This window comes from Brachypodium distachyon, chromosome 5 (assembly GCF_000005505.3).
Source record: "Brachypodium distachyon strain Bd21 chromosome 5, Brachypodium_distachyon_v3.0, whole genome shotgun sequence".
Taxonomy (NCBI): Eukaryota; Viridiplantae; Streptophyta; class Magnoliopsida; order Poales; family Poaceae; genus Brachypodium; species Brachypodium distachyon.
The window spans coordinates 4,779,477-4,803,997 of NC_016135.3; the positions used below are offsets into that span (position 1 = coordinate 4,779,477).

Consider the following 24,521-nt stretch of genomic DNA (forward strand, 5'->3'; position numbering starts at 1 on the left):
TTTCTTACATGTGGGCCGCACCCTCACTTCGCTCCCATCCATTTTTCATCCTTGTATTTCTCATGAATAAAAGAAGATGTGGGGCTACAAGAGAAACTGACGGTCAGATGAAGCCTGGCGTGGCCTGACAGGAGGGGTCCACATGTAAGAAAACCTGTCAAAATGGTTTAACCCTTTGTTTTGGGCAATTTGAGACAATTAGACACACAATGTGTGGTTTTCCGAACAAATTAGCAAAATCTGTGGCTCCGTGAGAAAAACGCCTCAAAAACTGTTGTTCTGTGAAATTAACTATTTAACTATTTTCTAATTGATGTGTCTGTTCCGTAAACCATCTCTAATTGCATCAAATGCCCGGCTATTAGTTATTACCATGTAGGTAATGTATAGCTAGCTAGACGTACGCCTCTCTTAAAATCTTAGCTCCAAAGCGCAAAGCATCGGGGTGTTGGAAATATGCTCTAGAGGCAATAATAACTTTGTTATTATCATATTTCCTTGTTATTGATAAATGTTTATTATCCATGCTATAATTGTATTGACATGAAACTAAATACATGTGTGGATAAGTAAATAAATACTGTGTCCCTAATATGCCTCTACTAGATTAGCTCGTTGATTAAAAGATGGTTAAGGTTTCCTAACCATAGACATGTGTTGTCATTTAATAACGAGGTCGTACCATTAGGAGAATGATGTGATGAACAGACCCAAAGATAAGCATATCTTTTGATCTCGTCACTTAAGTTTTAATGCTATTGTTTACATAATGTCAAGTATCATTTTCTTGGACCATGAGATCATGACACTCCTTAGTAACAGAAGAATACTTTGTGGACATCAACCGTCATCTCGTAACTGGATGATCATAAAGGTGTACTTTAGATATCTCAGAAGGTGCTTGTTGGGTTGTATCAATCAAGACTGGGATTTGTCACTCCATGTGACGGAAAGATATCTTCAGGCCCTCTCGGTAATATAACATCCTAATGAGCTTGCAAGTATGTGACTAATGTGTTTAGTCATGGGGATATTATATTGCGGTATGAGTAAGGAGAAATTGCCGGTAACGAGATTGAACTAGGTATGGTGATACCGAGGATCAAATCTTGGGCAAGTAATATATCGCGAGATAGAGAGAACTCCACCCTCGTGGTGTTTGGTCACAGGACAGAAGGAGAGTCCCGGGAGGACTTATCTATCCCCTGGCCGGCCCCCTTTAGGAAAGGAAAGGGGAAATCAGAATTAGGTAATTGATCCCTATGTGATCAAATACATATTTCTTGAGAGGCTAGGAAGAAAAGAGCAGATTGTTTCCTCTGCCTGCCTTGCTTCCATCTCCTCCCCTATATAAGGAGGGGAGGGGCTGCCCCCGGGAATAACCCTGCTCCTCTCCCCGACCTCCTCCTCTCACGCGCACGGCGAAGCCCTGCCCGTGGAGAACTTCATGATCATAACCTACACCACGCCGTCGTGCTGCCGGGATCTCGTCAAGCTCTCCCCTCGTCTTGCTGGATCAAGAAGGAGGAGACAACATCAAGCCGTACGTGTGGATATTGAGGAAGTGCCATCCGTTCGGCATTGAGATCAATCTCATTGAAAATACGACTACACCAACAACGATATCGTGATCGTAACGCTTTGTGATCTTCAAGGGTATGAAGCTCAATTCCCTCTCATTACTTACATCTAGCAGATATGGTTTTGGATTTCTTCCGCACTTCTTGAAGGAAAATTTTTGTTTTCCATGCAACGAACCCATCACGGGGAGCAGATCAAATATTTAAGTATTAGTCTACACAAAGACTTCTTGTGAGTTCCTCTTAGCTTGAAAGTTATAGCCAGTCTATGATTGGTGCCGCCAGAAGCTTGGTAGTACTATGGACGGCTTTGACGGCCATCGGCCTGCGATCGACATTGTTGTCCAACTGCCTGCCATTGCCGGCGCTAGCATAGCAATCACGCATGATGTTATGTTGACTTCTGAGCGAAGATCATTGACGTACGTGGTGCATCTTGACGCTCCTCTGACCATGGCGATGTGTCGCATTGAGCCCCGCGTGTTGTCGCTAGAACTGGCAAGCTCATACATTTTCATGTTCCTAGCTAAGCTCGATGATGCGTATTTCCACCTTGAGTTCATGCTGAGAGGAGCTCCAGCAAGGAGCAGAAAATTGAAGATGAACACAATAAAATAGAGAGGACAACCTTTGCAGAGCAGCATGCCATACTTGGAGGAGTCTCTGGTACACAAGAGAAGAAGCAGCAACACGTTTTGCCAAAGTGGCGATTCTACCGGCTCCGCTATGTAGTGGTGCCACGTGCTGTTGGGCCAGCCCATCTTATTATTATATTTTGTTGTTGTATGGTATGACTCAATGGTATATGGATTTGGTATACGGTATGAGAATGATATTTTCATTAGTATATGGTATCGGTCAATGATATATGGTACTGGTATATGGTATCAGTCAATGATATATGTTATCGGTCAATATATGTGGTACTGGTACATGGTGTCAGTCAATGATATATGATATATTTTAATGATATATGATGTATGATGCCACGTGTCAGCATGTGGCTGGTTGCATGCAGCACATGGGCTCTACATGTATGCAGCACATGGGTTATGCCGGCTCCTCGAGGAGTGCAGTAAGGATACCTCTGCTCGGTCGCCAAGGGTTCGCCCCATGGTAGAGGAGCCCAATGTTGTAACTTGGATGCAATTGGTCTGGCACTAAACGATGATAATTTGCATCTTACTACTGAATCACACAGGTAAAACTTAAAGAAATACCGGCACAACCACAAGCCTGCATGGATAACTTTTTAAAGTAACCTGCTAGCAGTTCTGCCCATGCCATATGAGGTAGATTCTTCATTGATCGGTTAATAGAACCATGTTTGTGTTTCTTCTCGCATCGATCTAGTGGTAACTTGAGCACTCATATATTACTGCATAAACTTACCTATCTCTTGTACCTATACTAATAAAACAATATAATAAATACATGAGAATAGCGGTTGTACTGCAAACATCTTCTACCATCAACAGAAAATTAATCATCAACATAAGCATGCCATATGAACACTTTTCTCAGTGGTGCTTAAATTCCTTGTTATAGGTGTATTTTCATATGTTGGCATTGAAAAAGAAATCCAGTTTCTTTCCACCTAGCCTCACCCAAGTAAATAATTTATAGTTCTAACAAATGTTTATCGAAATGATGGTATGCTGACGGCAATGAAATTGTCCTTTTCCTTTGGCATGAGTGCCAAAGAGAACTTCCATTTTGACTTATTTTGGAATCTTACCTTCACTAATATGTTCCAAAGAGAACTTATGCAGTTATTTTGTACATATACTTTCTAAAGAATGTGTTTACGTATATTTTCTTATTCTTATTGTATAATGAAATTAAACCGAGAGAAGAAAAAAATTACCAGGAGAAATCTTAGGAAAATGTTGGTGCTCTCTCTGAGTAGCGGTCAACAGCTCCAAGCTGAGTAGCTCATGGTTTGACCTTCTGATTGTATCTGACAATGGTGGTGTTTCCGCACCTTCCCTTGTTAAGGTATTGCTTGGAGATTGCTCATACTTGCTCTTCTGGGTGAAAACCCTTGATCGGACCCTAATGGTGGGATCCGGCGACGAATGATGATCAGACGTCATTTTAAATCTGGAGGTGTAGCCTTTGAAGAATTCTTTTGTAGTCTAGGAGTGCCTTGGTGGTGGTTGTGGTTAAGGGTTGCTGTTGTGTGTTGTCTTTTGCTTTGGACTTTTCTTTTGCTTCTTTCTTTTTTTGGCTGTATGCATGCATCCCCAGTGTCTCACACTTTGTTCTTCACATTGTGTTGTTGCCGTGTCACCTTTTTATTTTAAATAATACATTGTACAAAATAGAATTTCTGAATTCACCAACATTATCCTAAGATAATCTCGCCAAAAAATAAAAGAATAAAAGAGAATTACATGAGTGCATGAAGAGGTATACACCATCTCGCCGACGTTTTTAAGATGTATCTGCCACAAAGTCTTGTATCACAGTACGTACTGCAACCGGAATTCTTATTGAGTGGGTATTTCCGTCAGACCATGTCAAGCCTCCAAAGGTGTACCCACCTTGCACTCTCTGCTTCGCCGTGAATGTCACCGTAAATTCCGCGCTCCTGCTTCCACCTCTTGTGAATCTGATAACAGATGGCTCCACCGACACAACAACCCCTGCTGGAGCCTCAAGTGTGGCTCGGTACGTTGCTTCCGACGGCCCGACATTCGTGACAGTGCGCCGAACCATGACCTTCTCCTTGAGGTTTGGCACGGCGATTGAGGGGAGGTTGAGATTGCGGGTGTAAGACTCACAACCTTCCAATAATCCAAGGGTGCAGTTGAAGAACTTGTTGTAGTCCCTTGCATCAACATCGTAAACCAAGCCAGGATCGACAGCCCTGATAGGGTCGATGTGGCCACCTCCAAAGTCAAAAGGGTCGGCCAATTTCCTCGGGACCCCCTCTGCTTGGATCGGCATACCGAACCGATCTGTCACCGATGCTACAACCAATACCAAGAAATGAGTTAGTGATATACAATTGTGACTCATTTAGAAGTGTTTTGGGTGTACCCTTGGTGTGTACCTGTAGTTATGATGGCGGATTTGATCATGGCCGGCGACCAATCACGATGAACTGACTTGATAAGCGCGGTCACCGCCGAGACATGTGGGCAAGCCATTGATGTCCCAGATCTGAACACGTACGCGCTGCGCTCAGCTGCCAGGATGCTGACCCCTGGTGCAGCTATGTCCGGCTGTTCAAACATAGAGACGCTTAATTTTTATGAATATGCATTCTCTGGTTGTTTCGTGTAAAGCGATGATACATACCTTGAGTATGTCAGGGAATGCAGGGCTCGGCCCTCTTGATGAGAACGAGGCGACCCTCGGTGACAACACCCCATTTCCAACAACATTCACAGTACGCGACACCTTGACCACCGGATTCCTGGCACAAATAGTAAAAGAGATGAATTCTCGGAAGGATAAAATAATGCAACGTTTTACCTTGTTTCAGACAATGCAACATGTTCTTACTCTGTGAGTTCACCATAGGAGAGAATTCTTTGTGCAATTTCGAAATCCACCAGCACGCAGGGCATAATGCCATCGCATGCAGCTAGGGTGTCGAGACCCTCCGAAGCATATTGCGCGAAGATAAGGCCCTTTGCGCCAGCCTCCACAGTACGGTTAATGGCTGGAGAAAGTGCTAGCCCAGGCGGTACGATGGCTGCCTTAGCCGGTGCATAGCACAGGACGATTTTACCGGTGACGTTGCTTGAGCTTGATGACAGTGACAGCACGTCGCAGCTGCATATAATTATTGAAAATCAATATCCTTCGGAATCAATATGTCATGAATTCGTGATTCGACAAAGTGTGTGGCACTATAAATCAAATTTGTTAAGTGAGTGTCTTATTTCATTACCTCCCCGCATAAACAAGAGCCTTAAAGTCGTTGCTGATCGAAGATGCATTATGGTGTAGAGATTGCCCCTGTTTTTAGAATCATACACAAATTAAAGAAAGATTTTTCTTGCGGGGAACAAATTAATCTAAAAGATACTCCAATATATGCATCGTTACAGAAGCATGCCTCATATATACCGTTCAAAGAACTAAGGAAAGCTTTAGAGCGTATCAAGCACCACTAAGCTTGTTTTTGACGAAAACGGCAGCACCACTCGGCTTAAAACTGCATTCTTGCAAAGTGGGCAACTTGAGTAAATTTTTGTTCTATTTCTACATTGTAGGTTATATGTAGACTGTTTTACAGAATAGAATAATTGAGTGTCCGTCCCAAGAACTAGTAATGTGCCAAAGTTTTGAAAACATCTCAGACGACAAATATACAAACGTGCCCCTATATATCTACAATGCTAAAATGTTGCACATCAAGACATAAATAATTACGATGAAGCTCAATTAAACGTACCACCAGCTTTTCATCGTTCCCGAGTGTCATCAAGGTCGGAAAAGCCCGGTCAACGGTGCTGGCGGCCACCGTGGTGACCCACGGCACGGCATTTGTCACCGTCTGCGGCACGGGGCCATCGTTCCCGCCGGCAAACACGACGGAGATGCCCCTCTGAACAGCATGCAGCGACCCGACGATCTCGCTGCCGGCGCTCCCCAGCGACAAGGACAGGACGTCCACGCCGTCGTTGATGGCATGGTCGATGGCGGCAAGGAACGCGGCGTCGCTGCCTCTTCCAGCCCGGCCCCACAACACCTTGTAGATGGCCAGCCTTGCACGAGGCGCCCCGCCACGCGCCACCCCGGCTGCCAGGCCTCCGCCGTAGTAGCTCGTGCCGCGCACCGGGCTGCCGGCGATCGTTGAGGCGACGTGCGTGCCGTGGCCTTCGAAGTCTCTTGGCGACATGTAGTCGCCCTTGAGCGACGAGGCGCTCAAGCCGCCGGTGAACCATCGGGCGCCGATGATCTTTCTGTTGCAACCCGTGGCATTGAACTCCTGACCGGTTTGGCATGTGCCTTTCCACCGGGCCGGCACGGGGCCGTACCCGGCGTCGTCAAAGCTTGGCGATTCAGGCCAAATGCCTGCATCGTAACAGAAGCACGGACCGGATTCAATTAATAGTTATGCATAATGCATGCCCATCTTGAATATTTCTTTTTTTTTCTGCAAATGCCCATCTTGATCTTGTTCCTGTTAGAGCTAGAAAAAAATGTGATCGCGAACCTGAGTCGATGACCCCGATGATGGTATCTTCACCATAGTTTGCTTTCTGGAGGAGGCTGGCCGGTTGCTGTGTGTAGTCAAGATCGAGGAAGTCCCAGCTCCGGGTTGTGTGTGCTTGGTGGTAGGTGTTAGGCTTCACGCTGATAACTTCAGGGAATTCTACACACTCGGAACATATGCTGGTTAGTTTCTGACGTCCATCATCATGCAAGTAAAAATATAAAAAGACAGGATGATTAATCAGTACGAACTTGCAATGGTTTCGGCTTGTGATTTGGTGAGCATCGCCGCGAACCCAGAGAATCCGTGCTTGTAGCTGTAAACTATCGACTGCAAGGCTTCATCCTTGCTGTTGCAAATAAAAATAAAATGCTAGCAATTAGTTGTTGTTTCCATACGTACGTGGTGGTAATCATATGCAACATGAACTATACTAGCTATAGTAATTACCTCCCAAGAACAGAGGTTAGCACGTCATGGTGCGAGGCGGTAACCACGGTTGGATCATCGTGTTTCTTGTCCCCCATATACACAATGTAGAGCTGATGAAGTTGCCAAGAAACAATATCAGAACAAAGCCGAGTTTGGCAAAAAAAAAAAAACAGAGTAAAGTGAAGTCTTCCGAGTTACAAGAAGAAACAATACTATCGTTCTTACTTTGCTCGACGCGTGGGCTGAAAGAGGAAACAGTACTGTCGCCAGAAGCAGAGCACAAGAGAAGGCCGTTCTCAAATCCATGTCTGATTTCTGGGAAGAGTGTTATGTTTGTTGTGTCCCTGTGCTCTCAAGCTCGTATGTTTATATAGCATCCAGCTGGGGATGGTGCATGCAGCAACAGTTTAGAAGAACTTGTCTGCGTGTTTTCTTTGGTAACACACGTGCGAAAGAAAGACTAGATCATGTCTGTATGCAAAGCACGAAGCAGCAGCCTTTGGTGAGTTGATCAGGTCCCCAACGATTAAACAACAGCTAAGCCATACCAAACCGGAAATAATTATTCAGATTTCTGATTTCCGGTCTGCTGCTCAATGGGTATAAATGGCATGATGTGGCAAGCTAAAATAATTTTAGACGCGTCTGGTAGGTGTTACGTACTGATTAACAAACTTGAAAACGTGAAGGGAATTTTTCAAAGGAATTTGGTGGACTTTTCGCACATTGAAACATTCCACTGGCAACGATTGCTTGGGCTGATCCATTTCTACGGTTGCAAATAATTGAAGGACGGTAACGCTCGATTAATCTTGAGCCGACGTAGTGTATTGTGATCACCTCTTTATTTAAAGCGTGTCTTTTCAAGCTGTTGTAAGGAATGATCAAATGTCCGTAAGGATTTAGTGTGAAGTGGATGATTTGGGCAAGAAGAACATAACTAGTGCTGAGACAACTTTTTAGTAAGAGAAGATATTTATCACTCGGACCATATTGTACTTCACCCGGAGAATTGCCCAGTGCCTGAAACAACCCATCATCTTCTTCTCGGTTGTGTGGTGGCGTGGCAAGTCTGGTTTCATCTTCTTCGTTCTTGGGACTTGACTCATTGGCTTCCGAATGAGACCTCGACGATTGAAGCTTGGTGGCAGGACCCGCCAATTTCGGGGGCTGCTCGCAAAGACCTGGCCACTGTCTCCACTCTTAATTTTTGGTGAATATGGAAACATCGAAACACGATGGTTTTTGAAAGCAAAAACCCAAGCTTGCACTTGATCTTCCAGGCCATTGCTCGAGAAGGTGCTTGCTGGTCTCAAGCGAAGCTATTTGGAAGTTCTAGATTTGCTCAAATCCCGGGTGCGAGTTCCGAGTGGAGAGACACTGGCTGATGTAATTTTCTCCTTTCTTTTGCCCTTGTGGCGTGTAGCTGGGTCGCAGCATTTCCTATCGAATATTTACGCATTAGTCTACACACGCAGAGAAGTATTCTCGTGAGTTCCTCTTAGCTTGAAAGATATAGCTAGTTGTGATCGGTGGCGCCAGCAGCTCTCGGTAGCACTCCTTGACAAAAAAGAAATTTGCCGTGAAAGGCAGGAGCTCTGCCATGCAATATTAGAAGAGGAAAACCAAGTATATGTACATGCGACCGAGGTCGAAACAAGAAAAAAAGCCAAAGATGAAACAGAGAAAGACTATTCCAACGGACCAAACGCAGCTGGCTGGTAGGACAGACAGAAAAAACCGAAGAACCACAAGAAACCTCACGGCACGGTAACGCAATGGAAAGCAAGCCTATGGGTATCAATTGCGTCACTGGCAAGCGACGCGACAACAAAAGCAGGAGCTGCCACGGTCTAGAAGATACGGCGGTTGCGCTCCTTCCAAATGTTCCACATGATGTAAATGAGCACCCCATTGAAATATTGTCTTCTTTCTTTGGCAATCGTCTTGGAGGATTGAATCCACCAGGCACAAGTGTCCCTATAGTCAGAAGGCTTGACCTGCTGAAGGATGTTGAAGTTGTAGTGGTGAAGGACTTTTTCCCACACCTGGCAGGCAAAAGGGCATCGAAGGAAAAAGGTGTGTCCCGACTCATGAGGATCAGTGCAAAAGGAACATCCAGGAGTGTGCGGCCAGCCCCTGACGGTGAGATTGTCGGCGGTGAGAATCTTGTTCTGCACAAGAAGCCAGGCGAAGAATTTGCACTTGTTTTCGGCCTTGGCTTTCCAGACAGTGTTAGCGTGTTGGGCATGGATGGAGCCGAGGAATTGAGCTTTGTACGCCGAGCTAGAGGTATAGGAGCCATGCGAGGTCCAACGCCAAGTGATGGAATCGAGGGAGTCAGGGTTCAGGACCACACCTTGAAGTCTCAACCGAAGGGAGACAAACTCATCGAGTTGAACCGCATTGGAGATCTTGCCTCTTAAAGCGCGGACTCAAGCCCCCTCGGTAATATCATCGTGCATAGAACGGTTCTTCCTCCTAGTGATGGCAAAAATGGTAGGTGCAATGACATTGGGAGCCAAACCGTCCAGCCAGGAGTCATGCCAGAATTTCGCCTTACGACCATTGCCAATCTGCACCGTGGTGGAGGCAGAAAAAAGAGCACGGTCGCATTTGTTCACCGGAGGGGATATTCCCACCCATGGGTTGTTAGCACATATCCACTCGTACCACAACCAACGCAGACGCAAGGCACAACTAAATTTCTCCAAGTCAAGGATGCCTAGGCCGCTAAGCTTCCTAGGCATGCAAACTTTGGACCAATTGACCAAGTAGTGACCACCATTCACCTCCTCTTTGCCCTTCCAAAGGAAAGATCTGCTGATTTTGTTCATCTTCTTGATGGCCCATTTTGCAATGGGGAAGACCGACATGTGGAAGATCGGGATGGCCGACAGGACTGCCTTGGTCAAGGTAAGCCTGCCAGCAGAGGACAGCATGGTCCCTTTCCACCTCGGTAGACGCGTAGCAAGTTTGTCAATAAGGGGTTGCACATGGATTCGCTTCAACTTGCGGACGTGGAGCTGCAGGCTAAGGTACCGGCATGGGAAGCCCATGCGACTGCCTGGAAAATGGAGGAGCAGTTGGTCGAGTGATCACAGCAGATGGGGTGCACAAACGATTTGGAGAAGTTCATAATAAGACCCGAAATCTGACCAAAGGATTCAAGAATGCACTGAGTGGCGTGCAGGTCTTGAACGGTGGGGTTGATGAAGATCGCCGCGTCATCCGCGTAAAGAGAAACACGAAGCTTTGCCGAATGAGAAGGCAGCGGGGATAGAACCTGTTGCAACGAGGCCAAGTGGAAAAGCCTGTGTAAGGGGTCAATCGCAAGGATGAAGAGCATAGGGGACAGCGGGTCTCCCTGCCGGACTCCACGGCGGTGCGAAAAGTTTTCACCCGGCAAGCCATTGAGGAGGGGGCGAGAGGTAGCAGTGGCAAAGAGCAAGGAGATCCAATCATGCCAAAGACGTCCAAACCCAAGAGCCGTCAGGGCCTCCAAAAGGTAGCTCCAGTTGACAGTGTCAAAAGCTTTAGCAATATCGAGCTTGAGGAAAAGAGCCGGAGATTTTGATTTTTGGAAGGACTGCACCACGTTTTGGACATAAAGGAAATTATCTTGGATGCATCGACGCTTGATAAAGGCACTCTGGGCAGCAGAAACAAGGTCGTCGAGTCTCAGGCCGAGCCGGTTTGCAAGAAGCTTTGAAAAGATCTTTGCGACACCATGGATAAGGCTAATCAACCTGTAGTGAGAGATCGAAGTGGCGTCGCAAGACTTAGAGAGCAAGGCAATGTTGGCCGTATTTAAGAGAGCAAAACCATCAGATTGAAGAGAGTGCAAACGAGAGAAGGCCGCTGTCATATCTTCCTTGATCACGTTCCAACAAGTGCGAAAGAATAGGCCAGTAAAACCATCTGGGCCTGGGGCTCTGTCCATAGGCATAGAGAAAATTGTGTCTCTAATCTCCTCCATCGTGAAAGGGAGCTCCAGGTCTGAGAGATCAGAAGGTTGATATCCAAGAGCCCGCCAGTTGAGGGCCGAACCCCTCGGGGAAGACGTACCTAAAGAAGCACAGAAGTGGTCGTGAACAATCTTTTCTTTGTCTTCATGCACGAATGTCGTCCCATGCTCGGTTGCAAGAGATTGAATGAAATTTTTCCGTTGCCTCGTAGCTGCCCGAAGATGGAAGAAACTCGTGTTAGCATCTCCATGTCGAAGCCACTGCAAGCGAGATCTCTGACGAGCCTTTGCCCTCTCAATCACCGTGAGGCCAAGTCACCAGGATTTAAGCAATTTTCGGAGTGCAAATTCCTCATCAGAGAGGTCTCGCAACTCACTTGCGCAGTCAAGGCGAAGGATGACTTCACGGGCAATGGCCAGCTGCAGCTTAGTGTTGCCAATCTTCAAGCGATTCCATGCTTCGAGAGCTTTTGCTGTACGTGACAACTTGATGTGAAGGCGACGGATGGGGATTAGGGAGGAGCACGGCTTTTCCCAAGCCGAGGCCACCACCTCAGGGAAATCTTGCATACTCGCCCAAAAATTCTCAAACCTAAAGCCACGAAATCTTGGGATGGAGAGATCAGCATGAAGGAGCAGTGGGCAATGGTCTGAAAATTCTGTAGAGAGCGACCTAAGGAAGCAAAAAGGGAACGTCGCCTCCCAAATAGCCGAACAAAACACTCTGTCGATGCGAGTAAGGGTTGGATTTCTTTGCTCATTGGACCATGTGAACCGACGACCGTTAAGATTTATCTCCTTGAGATGGGAAGCATTGAGGGCATTCCGAAATAAGGTCATGAGCCTGCGGTTGATGTTATCATTGTTCTTGTCCTCAGGTTTGTATATGAGATTAAAATCTCCTAGGATCAGCCACTTGGGAGGAATGGAGTTGGCAATGAGGCGAATCTCCTGAAGGAAAGCTCTTTTTTCGGCATCCCCTTGAGGGCCGTAGACCCCCGTGATTGACCAGGACGTGGCGTCGTCACGAGGCGTGATGGTGGCAGAAATGGTGTTTTCAATGAGCGCGACGTCAGTGAGAGTAAAGTGGCGAGCTGAGCAAGAGAGGAGGATGCCACCACGGGTGCCCACTGCCAGAAGGTATGCGAAACTGTCGACGAACGAGTGACCAAGGGTGCGCGCAACAACCGTGGAGTCGATGAAGTCTAGTTTCGTTTCTTGAAGGCAAACTATAGTGGCAGCAGCGTCACGGACAACAGCACAGACTGCATCTTGACGAGCACCTGAGTTCAACCCCCGGGGGTTCTAGGAACAAATATTGCAATTTTTAGCAGCCATTGGAAAACAAGGCAGACTCAGTGATGCGTACATGGGGCAGCAGTACAGAGCTTTGACAGATTAACATAATTAGAGCAGGTTCAGCTGTGTCATCCCACGGTAGCAAACAGCAGCAGTAGCAACAGATACATTTGACGAAAAAAGAGAGGACTAACAACAACATGCAACATGATAAAATAAGGGTCGTCGACGGTGGCGAGGAGCACAAGCAGGTGATTCACTGGGCAGAGGCGGCAACGGAGCCGGCCATGTCTAGAGCCGTGACGGGCGGCAGGGGCACTAGGGAATCAAGGCCACGGAGGGTGGCGATCGCCGGAATCACTGCCTGTGAGAGGGGTCCCGTGAAGAGGTCCAAGTAGCGCTCAGCCGCGGACTGCGCAGAGCCCCCGACGTCGGAAATGCCGAGCCGCCTGAGGAGCACCGTACGCGCCGCAGCAACCGGGTTGCCACCCTTGTCACCTCGGCGGGCGAGCCGCACGCTGCGCCGCAGAGGGAGGCCCCGCGCCGTGGCCTCGGCAGCTCGGCGACGTGCCATGGCAGGAGTCGGCAGGAGGGGACGGCTTGTGTGAGGTGACGAAGGAAGGCGTTCATCGAGCGTCGCGGTGGAGGAGGAGGGGATGGGGTCCTCGGCAGGGCCATCGAACCTGCAAAAGTGGGGGTGGGCGGCAGTGGTACGGACAGGTCCAACTCCAACCGGCGGCCACCGAACCCAAAACCTGGAGACGAGCTTGAGGCATCAATGTCGAGGGCGTCACAGGCTGGGGCAACTTCAGCAGAGCGGGAAGCAGCGGGCATCTCCACCTGCAGTGCAGAAGGAGATAACGGGGCAGAGACGAGCGGCGAGGTCGGTGAAGCCGGGCGAGGCACCTCTAGAGGCATGTCCTGTCGCCCACGGTTGGGCGACGTTGCTGGACCACGACGTGTACGGCTGAGGCCCCTGGTCTTGAGGATGGCGAGGCCGCGACCCAGCAGGATGGGGCGGCGAGGGCGCAAGATGGAGGGCGAGCGGTCCCCACGACGGCGACGGTGGTCCTCCTGACCGCGCCGGCTGTCACGGCCACGCTGCCGGTCTTGGTCATCATCACGGGCGCGGCGACCATCGTGGCCACCCCGGCCATCATCCCGCGGCGCACGTGAGCGGCTGCGGAAGAAGGCGCGCCAGCCGGAGTTCCGGTCGTCCATGCGTCCACGGCGCTGGTCGTCGTCGCATCGTCATGCCTGCGGTTGGAACACCCAGAACGTGCTGGAGAGCGCGGGCGTTGGCGTCGCGAGCCCTGGCCGTCAATTTCGCCATAAGTCCAATCAAACTCGTTCGTCTCCACCTTCGTCTTCGTGTGGTCCTCATGGATCCCCAGGTGCACAAGGATGCGGTGCTGAAGCCCAGGACGCTCGGTCGCCGGCGTAGTGGAGGATCTTGGCGCATCAGTGAGCGTCAGCCAGTGCACCAGAGGGATCTTGGACGGGTTCGTCGTCCACACCCAGCAGCCGAGGATGACCGCGTCCTCGTGACGCAGGGAGCGCGAGTCGAAGTAATGCAGCTCACAAGCGTCACCGATGATGGAGCGCACGGTGACCTCGTTCCATGCCTCAAGGGGCACGTTTTCCAGCGAGATGTGGACGTTGTGGCGCAGGGCGACATGGTCGGCGTGGGCGCTGGCACGCCATGGTCGCAAGTTGATGACCCCGAAGCTGGCAGTGAAGGAGCACACGGCCACCACGGTCTCCCGGTGGTGACGATGCTCGAAGGTGAGGAAGAAGCTGTCGCGGTGGTTCGCCGCACGCATGTCGGAACGGCGAATCCCGAAGTGCGAAGCAATGGTGTCGGCAATGGCCTCCTTGTCCACACCGCACCGTGCGTCATCGAGCCAGGCGATGACTCCGTGCCCCTCGAGATGAGCGCGCTGAACCTGCATGTCCGGCGTGCACTGAACCACCAAGTGTGACTCAGTGGGCCTGGTGCTCGCATCCCCCAAGCGAGGCATGGCTTGCGCAGGAGGAGGGAGTGGAGAGCGCTGGGCTCGAGCCGGAGGGGAGGAGCAACGCAGCCTGCAGTCCCGGGTGCGGTGACCCCAGCGGAGGCAGGAGGCGCACCTCCACGGGTCACGGCAGTTCTTGGCGATGTGTCCCAGCGCAAGACAGTGGTGGCAGCGGATCTGGTGCTTCTTCAACTTCTCCGGCCTTTTATTGAAGGGGTTGAGGCCGAAGTGGGGTGGGGAGCGCTGGATTCTGCTTGAATGCGGGGGTGAACTTGGAGATGACCGGGGACGCATTGAAAGCTGAGGAGATCTTGTGGCGGTCGATTTTCTCCACCAGAATGGAGCTTTCACCAAATGCCAGCCCTGCAACGAATCCTCCACAGCAGGAAAAGGCAGATCTTGGCTTAAGGCGGGCATGGCCAGTTCGGAGAGGAGCAGAGATGCATTGACTGCGGCCTGCAAGCGCCGCGCGAGGAGCCAGAGGAAAACTGCGAGCTGCCGGAGTTAATGAGACCACCCACCCGCTCGGCGCTCGAGGGAGAAGCTCGGAGATCGAAGCGCACTCGACACGCCTGCCACGGCGCAGCAACTACAGAGCCAGCGGGAAACAGCTGGGAAGCAGAAGGGGCATACCTCTCGGGTTGGAATCCAGCCAGGATGGGCGGCAGCGGCGGGAGCGTGGTCTTCCGGGAGGAGGACGGCATCAGCAGGGTGGCCGTGGTGGCCGGAGCGGCACGCCGCGGGGGAGGCGGAGCAGCAACGGTCATTTTTCCAGTGGACGGAGAATTACTCCTTGACAATGACAATGTGTCGTTTGCCTCTTTTACTATGGACAGCTTTGGCGTCCATCATCCTGCAATCGTCGGCCGGGGTTGTTGTCGAACCACCTGCCATTGCCGGCACAGGCATAGCAACCGCGCAGGATGTTGACGTCTCGACTTTGGAGATCAGTGACGCTGCCTCCGACCGTGACAATGTGTCGCTTGCCTCTCAGCACCAGACCTTGTCGTATCGAGATCGCTTGCAAGAAATCCATCGCAACCAGTCCCCGCGTGTTGTCGCTGGAGCTGGACCTGGGAATCTCAGACATATATTCATGTTTCCTGAGCTCGATGATGCGTATTTCCACCTTGAGTTCATGCATGCTTGGATGAGCTCCCGAAAGGAACAGAAAATTAGAAGATGAACTCAAGAAAACAGAGAGGACAAGCGAGAACTAGAGCATGCAAAGGAACATCGTTGGGGAGCAACACGGCATACTTTGGAGGAGTCGAAGATGCAGCCGCACGTGAACCAGAAAAAACGGAAAGAGACGGGTCGGAAAAAAGATCACGTACGGCAAAGCTTCTCCATCCCTTCTCACGCGCACTGGGACAGATGGTTGGATCAGCCGAGCGTGGGGTCCAATCATTTTCCCTTTTCTTATGATTTTTTTTTTGGCAACTCCTTTTCTTATGATTGACAGTTGTTTTTTCATTGACAGTATGTACGCAAATCTGGTTATTCGAATCAATCAGACCTCTGAAGAGACGATATCATCAACATGGGTTCTTGCCAATTTCCCATATATCTCAATACAACTTATTGTTAGACCAACTACTTTCCCATTCCAATATCCAACTACAGTATAATCTTATTTTGCCATAATCAGATATGTAACCGCGTGCAGAGAGGGGGGAAACGAAAAACTTATCGGAACCCAGCACACATGCAGTAAGTGGTTTTTGTACTAGAGCTTGCTTTGTTGAAGTTCAATAGCATAACTGCGCCACGTAACTGTACCCCCACGTTCATTCACAGTACTGATGTTTTCAGTCATTGCCCTACAAATATGAAATCACAAGTTCAGTTAGATGTGCCAAAGGGGTCTGCATTAAAATAAATCCTCACCGTTATGTTTTCCATCCCTGAACTGTGCATTCTTTGATGACTTGAAGGTTTCCAAGAACTCTATACCCTTCTGGAGTTCAAGCTTCCGTCTTGCCTTGTCCCACTTGTGTTCCGAAGCTAAAATCTCAATGATCCTGGGCAGTGCTCTCCCTGCAGCATCTGTGTCAAGAAAGGCAAGCCGACATCTCCTTGCCACAAAGTCGACAGCAGATTCACAGTACTCATGACGAGCACAATATGCCACTTCAGCTTCTAAAAATGGGTATCCATGAGCCAGTCGCTTTCCCAATCCTTCGTTCTAAAAAACGAAATAAACTATTAACATTTAAAGTGGCTGAATTGGTATGCAAACCACATTTTTAGAGTAGAATAAAGTCAAGCCTCGGATTCAGCTGCATCATGCCATGTGTAAAATCATACGATGTGTTGAACGACAGAATGAATGCACTGTATTTGAGACAGCATAGGTACATCACATAGCTCAACTCATGCTGAATAGTTAACTACTGAGGCTAGGCAAATCCCCGATAGTCAAAAGCCACTACAAGAAATGTGAACATGTGGCAGCATAAATGAAATACAACGCAGTGTACATAAGTATAGGTCAATAATACAATTCCCATAAACCAAGGGAAAGTGGGTTTAGGCAATGCAAGGGATGCACTGATACACAAACAGGCCGAATAGCATCCAGAACAATAACTATAGGTCGCATAGACAAACAAGTCAAATAGCATGAAGAATTATAGGTTGTTGATATAATTGCAATAAAAAATGAATTAGACCACTTAATTTAGAGTGAAAGCGGAGATTTATTTGCCATCATCATTTCATCCTTCAGATGCAGGGAATCCTGAATATGCAAATTGAAGTATCGACAACTGTAAAGTACTAAAGTATATTAGTTATCTAATTACCACAGATTAGGTTTTTTTTCCAGAGAATAATAAGCAAGTCAACTATTTTAACATATAATTGTGGTATCCACATAACTAAGTTAAGAAGCACAGGAATGTGCAGTTCATTTGTTCCGTGCAAAAAGTTGAGAATTTTACAGTGACATTCGGCGTTCACTGCATGCATATAAAATGGTGTGAGCCAGGAGTTTCACAGGGCAGAGTGTGAGAGACCGGGAGTGTGGGTCTTTAAATGAGAGTACTTGGGGCTAGTTTGGACCCTATGCAAACTTACTCCTTGCTGGGCAAGGATAAGTATTTGGTAGCAACTAAAAATTAGCTTTCTTGGGCAATCTAGGTCAAAGCTAGAACAGGCTTGCTTTCGGTGGAGAGACAAATCGAGTCTCCTGCATGGGCAAGCAACTGAGTGTACAGTAAAAATGTGCAGCAACTAACACTAAGGCACTAACTCCACCTTGGGATAAGGAACAAAAAATATAACCTTGTTTCATTGGACTACTGACTGTATGGGTTAGCTTGTCTTAGCTTCGTTAGGTAAAGCATGTGGAAGATCCAAACATGCCCTTAGTCTATGAAGAACTTCAGATTATATGCCAAAATTTCTCTCCATCTCATGTCAGTATGTCAAAATGATCCAGATCGACACCAATTACGGGACATTACCCAGTTCACGAGCCATAACTCGCGGCAATTCAGTCACTCTTCTACAGTGAACAGTCCACCTCACCTGCGCTGTAGTTTTTCAACGCGCTACTGGAGTACAGATATCACTCAGAAATATCACATGCATCTGGGTGATTCAATGATCAACATCGGAACACGCCAAATATATGGTGGTATTGTCTAGGGTTATACTGTGTTTATGTTCTAAATTATAATTGTACGTAAGAAAAGTATTTCCAGCCAGTGCTCATGTTTGAGGCTTGAATTAGAAAACACAAATAGAACATGCTTTCTTTGTTTTCTAGTCAAAAGTTAGTTTGCATATGTAATTTGCCAGAGTCGAAGGAGCACGAACCTGGGCAATTGCAGCCACTTGTTCAGCCAAAGTTCCATATGCATGTGACAGATGTTTTGATACAGCACTGTCCATTGCACCTGGGATAACTTTGCCACCATATGTCTTTTTCATTCGCTTGAAATTCTGAGCAAGCACAGTAAAAGAAGCAGGGTCCCATCCGTATCCACCAGCAATATGCAAATGATCAGTAACACAGTCATTAGCTGGCTTCAAATTCCCTGACCGTATGGCTGCATTAACAGCGTCTTCAGCCATGCTGAATAAATACGGCGCATTAGAATACAACAATGGAGTCTAAATATTTGAGACTGCGCACACCCCTTTAGCCTACCATCCCATCCTAGTAGTAGCAGACAACCTGTACATTAAGCTACAGTCCAACTAATATACTACTTATGCAATAAACAATGCTCCAATTACAATGTATCACATTAATAGATGAAATCAATGTACTACATATATAATATCATGATCTGAATGATGCATTCTTTTAAGGCACACATAAGACACCATGATATGAATGATAGTAAACCACGCCCAAAACTTGATTGGGCCTAACCATTTGATTAAATTAGAAAATGGGGAACCCCTTACCTTCTATAAGTTGTCCATTTTCCACCCGTGATTGTTATTAGCCCTGGGTAGTCTTCAAATACAACATGATCTCTAGAAATACTTTCTGTGTTCTTTGCTGAAGGATCCATGGCCAATGGGCGTATACCACTCCAGGCAGAAAGAACATCTGAACGCCTCACCTAATATGCAGCATTGGAATTTTATCTCTATGGTTAGAATTTTTCCAATTTTCCTTCCTTGATTGGAAATTATGTTAATGGCATCACAACAAATTAAAAAGAAAAGAAAAATACAAGAAAAAGAACAAGGTAGGTACAAGTCTTGAACGCATAACCATGATCGAAAAGGTGCAGAGAAAAATAGCCATACAAGCCCTTGGGATTCTAATGAGTGCATGACTTTTAGTACTGATAGTTGAAAGTTGACACACACACACAAAAGGACTCTCTTCCGTGATCCTAGGTGTATGTACTCCCACCTCTATTATACCACCTAGATGACCTTATTATACACTTTAATCACATCGTACATACTTAATTAATTATTAGAAGGTACTTTCTCAATTCCAAAATATAAGGCATATAAATTTTCTTGACCATCTAAAGTTTGACCAAGCTTATAGCAAAATGTTATCAATATCCATAGTGCCAAATCAAGATAACTTAATCCGTCATGAAATATGCTCTCATAGTGTATTGATTTGGTATGGTAGATGTTAATATCTTTTGTTATAAGCTTTGACAAGCAACAAAAAATATATGCCTTATATTCTGGAATGGAGAGAGTACGTCAAAGTGACTTGCATGAAAAAAATTCAATGAACCTTCCTTTTAATTATATAGCCTTTTATTTCATTTTTTACGTGTGCAAAAGGGTATATTGCAAACAAGGTATATGGTAGAGATTTTTTTCACACAATTCATTTTCCGGTATCTTGAAATTAATAATAGAGTATATTGAAAATTAAAATGAAGTATGATACATACATCCAAGGCGACTACATACACCCAAGAGTATAATACTGTTTTCCTATCTATATATATATACTAGTAAGTTGCCACAACATAACCACACACCACCACCGACTACCAGGTGCTAGTGTATATTCTACCAGGTTTAGTACTCCCACATCTCATAACTACCACATGCTAGTATATATTCTACTTTATCATTTTAATATACTCATATACTATTCCTAAGATGCTCCAAAATGCACTGCATGAAAATTTGCAAGTTGGTATGTAGATTTTAATATATATTTTAGAAATACCTTAACATTTGTACCTATAATGTAGAATATAAAAACTTTACATACCATCTACGAGATAGTATATATTCTAATACATACTATGTACTATATACTCTATACAACATACTATATACTCCCAGTTACGCTAAATACTGCCTGAATTGCATGAAACGGACGTGGTAATAACTACACCCAGTAGTGCAAAAGAGTCACCCTATTTTATATAATATATGAGTACCCATTATTGCATTAGCAGCACTCATTTAATAATATTCTACTATTATAAATATATATTACATGCTTGGTTTTTTCACAATAACCCACTGTTTACAAAAAAAAAAAGCTACTCCCTCCAATCCATAATAAGTGTCTTGGATTACTAACTTTGTACTAAATCCAAGACACTTATTATGGATCGGAGGGAGTACTTGTTATTGGGAAGATTGATCTAGAACTTCTAGTGCGCAGCAGAAACCTATACATACTCAGGTTTTTAATAGCTCGCAGATGCCAGATTAACTTTAAATATCATAGCATACTCTAGATTAATTTTCATGTACAAGATCTAGCATGAGCATATCACCCACATACTCACATTAAACTCAACAGACATAAAGAGAGGTTTAAGTTGACGAAAAATAGCTTAAAAGTTACATATACACAAGCAAACGAACCTGAACGTTAAGATAATCACAGATTGCATCTAATATAAACTGTATTTCATCCTCATGTGGTTCAGGAAGCATTGTTATTGCTGTACTAGAATCAGTTGTCCCGGCAATCGTCCTTCCCAACCATGGCAGCATAAATACAACCCTACCATCTTTGGTTTTGGGGACAATTAACCCCATCCCTTCAGGGGAATAATAATCTGGAAGTACAATGTGCACCCCACTGCTTGGACAGATCATGGGTACTACATCACTGTTAGCCATCTTCCTCACATTGTCACAGAATGCTCCTGATGCATTGACAACCACCTTTGCAAATGTGTCAAATTCCTTACCTGATATACAAAACCAGATGAAGAGGTTACATAACATGACTGCCTAGCTAACTAGATAAGCAACAGCATTCCAGATGGTAATGTAGCATTACAGAAAATGTTGCCAAGTAAGAATACAAATATACAATCCACTTTGTAAGTTATGTTTTTGCCCATATCCATGCTAACAGACTACTTAATATGTTGCGTACTTTAGATTATCTACAGTTTTCTGGTAGATCACAATACAGTTCTGATGGTGCAGCTTCACCATTTGACACAACAAATTGCTCCAATCATTTGATTTGATTACTTAGTCACATTCCAGTCACCAACATGTTCAAAATATTTAATCGCGTTTCAAACTAGAAAAGGTCTACTAAAAGTAAATATATGTCGAATGGAAAGATAACACAATATCATTGAATAAAAAAACTTGAGTCACACTTTAAAGTGATTCTATGTTTCATATAGTGGAAAGAGAAAAGACATACTTTGTTCTACCTGATAGCGCGTCACGGATGTGTGCACCAATGATCCTCTCTCCAGATTCATCCTTAATGAGGGAGATTACTTCAGCATAATTGAGAATAGCTGCACCAACAACTGCAGATGTGCATGCCAACCCCACATTCAAACGAGAGTCATTCATTTGACCATCATAGTATACTACTGTTCCTCTTAGGCTACGATCACCATCATTCCTTGCAAGGGTCGGGAAAAGTTCAACTGATTCTTCTACAGAATAATACCGAGATAAATGTAGCAACCTTCTTCCAGCAACTATATCATAGAACTTCAAACCAAACCAATAGTATACAACCTCAAACCAGTTAAAGCAAGGAGTCATGCACGGCAAAGCATGGCATAAGTGAGGAGCATTCTCAATAACTTGCTTGCGTTCCTTAAGAGCATGAAAAACAAGTTTGAGCTGCCCATAATCAAGATTAAACACTGCCTTCTCCAAGTAGCGCACACCTGTACAAATGAATCCAATGCAAGACGTAAAGACAATGCAAATTTACATTACCAATTACTAAAACATGTTATGGGCTTATATGAAGAGGCCACACAGCAAGCCAGTCACGGTAATAGGACGTACATGTGCCTGTCCAGGTCACCAGGAAGGCATAGGATAAGGTTAGAAAGAGAGAGAGTTAAGTATCCATGAGGGATACGACTGTCTCGTCTAAATTAGGCAGAGTCTAACAGAATTGGAACTTGGAAGGCAGAGCTATGGACCTGTGGCATGGCAAGAGTTTGAACTGTGATCCGGCATGTCAATCAAATCAGTAACCTATACGAACAGCTGCCGTTTAACTCTTAAGGAAGCAATGAAATAATCCCCGGAGACTCTCTACCATGAAAGGGAATAAGGGATTAGGCCATGCAGCGGCAACACAAGGACGAATGCCCTAGCCACGGTATCCAGACCATAACAAAACAAATAAGAATGTTTCTGCACTCTGAAGGAATATCTTGATTATTAAATAAGTTTCTGAGTTTAAAAAACCTTCTTCACTCTAACCATTACATTCACACAACCTAGTGCGGGCGAACCTGGATTCATGGGTATTCAGGTGGATAGGCCAACTATTGCAAAGACAGTGGTAAATGCTGTATATATAGGAAAATACACCATACAAACGGGTGTGATTACAAGCATATCTTATATACTACCAACAGTCCAACACAGTGCTCCCTCTCTTCCGGGTAAAAATAAAAGGCCCGGGCGTATTCCTATCACCAATTTCTAAGATACTTAAATACGAACTACATGGAAAAACTGCAACTGGAACCATATTTGTTAGTATTATTTGTTAATACATGTATGTTCGCATACAAAAGGAAGTATGTTTAAATAAATGTGCATACCACCTCTAAAGTAGTGAATATACCACCTCGGTAACCTTATATACTCCTATAGTACAGGTAAATACTGTGAAGTACTGTATATTCACATGTGTTTTTTTTTCTCATTCCTTAAAAAACAACCACAGTGAATAAAGCACAAAGTTAATAACAGATGATCTATGATGTAACTCTGATAAACTTTCCAGAAATGGGCCATCACTTGATCACTTCATTGGGTATTGTTCATTAGTGTCTCTCACATGCTCTGACTTGTGAAATGCCAGTATGGCAGTACCAACAAGAATTTGGATGTCATTTTAGTACCATGGTCTTAATTTGTAGATACTTTTCAATTTGATTTTTAGGCATTCAGTTCATGAAACATGTGTAATGCTTGATACTCATATTTTACAGATTGTATGTATGTAGATGTAAACTATGTCCACAGTCCACCGCTGAAAAATTAACTCTTATGGTGAGTGCGTATTTTAAAACATGTACACTTTGGTCTAGAGGGACCACTAACTTCCGGTGTTAACTAGAAAGCTACCGTTTCATCATCTCAGTAAGTAAAAGAGATAAGTAAGAAAGTGGTCATTTTCAAACAAATGCCAGTATGTAAAATTGTAAACCCCACAGGCCTCAAGCCCTGACCCTCTCGTTTCACAATGTCTCGTCTCACTGGTTGAAGTAGTGACCACTAGCCCGGACCACCAAATCTAATCGGCCAAGCACTCTAGAAGATTCGATATTAATACTGAGTGAGAGTTGTAAGAGGCTACAATCGCAAACTACAGGGATCTACATGCAAAAGGAGAATCATCGAAGGAGCTAGGGCTGGGAGTTAGGCACGCACCCCCATGGATGAGTTTGGTGGATCGGGACGAGGTGCCCGAGGAGAAGTCCTCCCGCTCGACCAGGCCAACGCGGAGGCCACGGGTGGCCGCGTCAAGCGCAACGCCACAGCCGGTGGCGCCGCCGCCGACCACCAGCACGTCGAGGGGCTCCGCGGCCGTTGACCCAGCCAGCGCCGCCAGCTGCGCGGCGCGAGGAGGGGCGGCAGCCCCCGGCTGCGTCACGCGCTGCCGCGCGGCCCCGAGGGCCACGGGGGTGGAGTCGGACGCGGACGCCGACGACCAGGCTGACGCGGCGGCCGCCGCCGCGGCGAGTGCGGAGGAGGCAGCGAGAGCGGTGCCGGCGCGGCGGAGGCGCCACGCGGCCATGGCGGCGTCCGGACGCGTGGGATCACAGCCCGGGTTGCGTCTAGGAGTTTGGGATCAAAGGTCGCACGGGCGCGGATGGGGAGAGAAATGGCATCGGTTTATTTGGTGGATCCTGGGTGATTATTTTTTGGATCCTGCGCGATTATTTTTTCCAGACACGTGGAGACCTGCCTTTCAGCGGCCTTCGAGTGGTTGACCGTTCAAAAATCAAAACATTTGTGATTTTTTTTTATTTTTTTAAAGTAACATATCTATTCCGTTACTTTACGACGGTAAGGGCGCGACCCGGCCATATGGAATGCTCCATCTTGGCACCTGAAGCCGTGAGGTCATCAGC

General features: G+C 46.3%; 2 protein-coding genes across 2 annotated transcripts; both read right to left on the reverse strand.

Annotated features, from left to right (window-relative positions):
• Positions 1-3,853: 3,853 nt before the first annotated feature.
• Positions 3,854-9,121, reverse strand: LOC100833238 (subtilisin-like protease SBT3.9). The gene is made up of 10 exons (XM_024455915.1): positions 7,414-9,121; positions 7,207-7,298; positions 7,008-7,105; positions 6,757-6,915; positions 5,992-6,614; positions 5,485-5,552; positions 5,094-5,366; positions 4,887-5,004; positions 4,639-4,810; positions 3,854-4,555 (listed from the first exon to the last, which is right to left on the reverse strand). The coding sequence occupies exons 1-10, from the start codon at positions 7,492-7,494 to the stop codon at positions 4,017-4,019; spliced, it is 2,223 nt and encodes a 740-aa protein (XP_024311683.1). The 5' UTR covers positions 7,495-9,121; the 3' UTR covers positions 3,854-4,016.
• Positions 9,122-15,956: 6,835 nt separating this feature from the next.
• On the reverse strand, positions 15,957-24,251 carry LOC100837232 (glycerol-3-phosphate dehydrogenase SDP6, mitochondrial). Its single transcript, XM_003581303.4, has 7 exons — positions 23,818-24,251; positions 21,612-22,085; positions 20,797-21,128; positions 18,892-19,052; positions 18,295-18,553; positions 16,360-16,657; positions 15,957-16,292 (listed from the first exon to the last, which is right to left on the reverse strand). The coding sequence occupies exons 1-7, from the start codon at positions 24,182-24,184 to the stop codon at positions 16,285-16,287; spliced, it is 1,899 nt and encodes a 632-aa protein (XP_003581351.1). The 5' UTR covers positions 24,185-24,251; the 3' UTR covers positions 15,957-16,284.
• Positions 24,252-24,521: the final 270 nt, after the last annotated feature.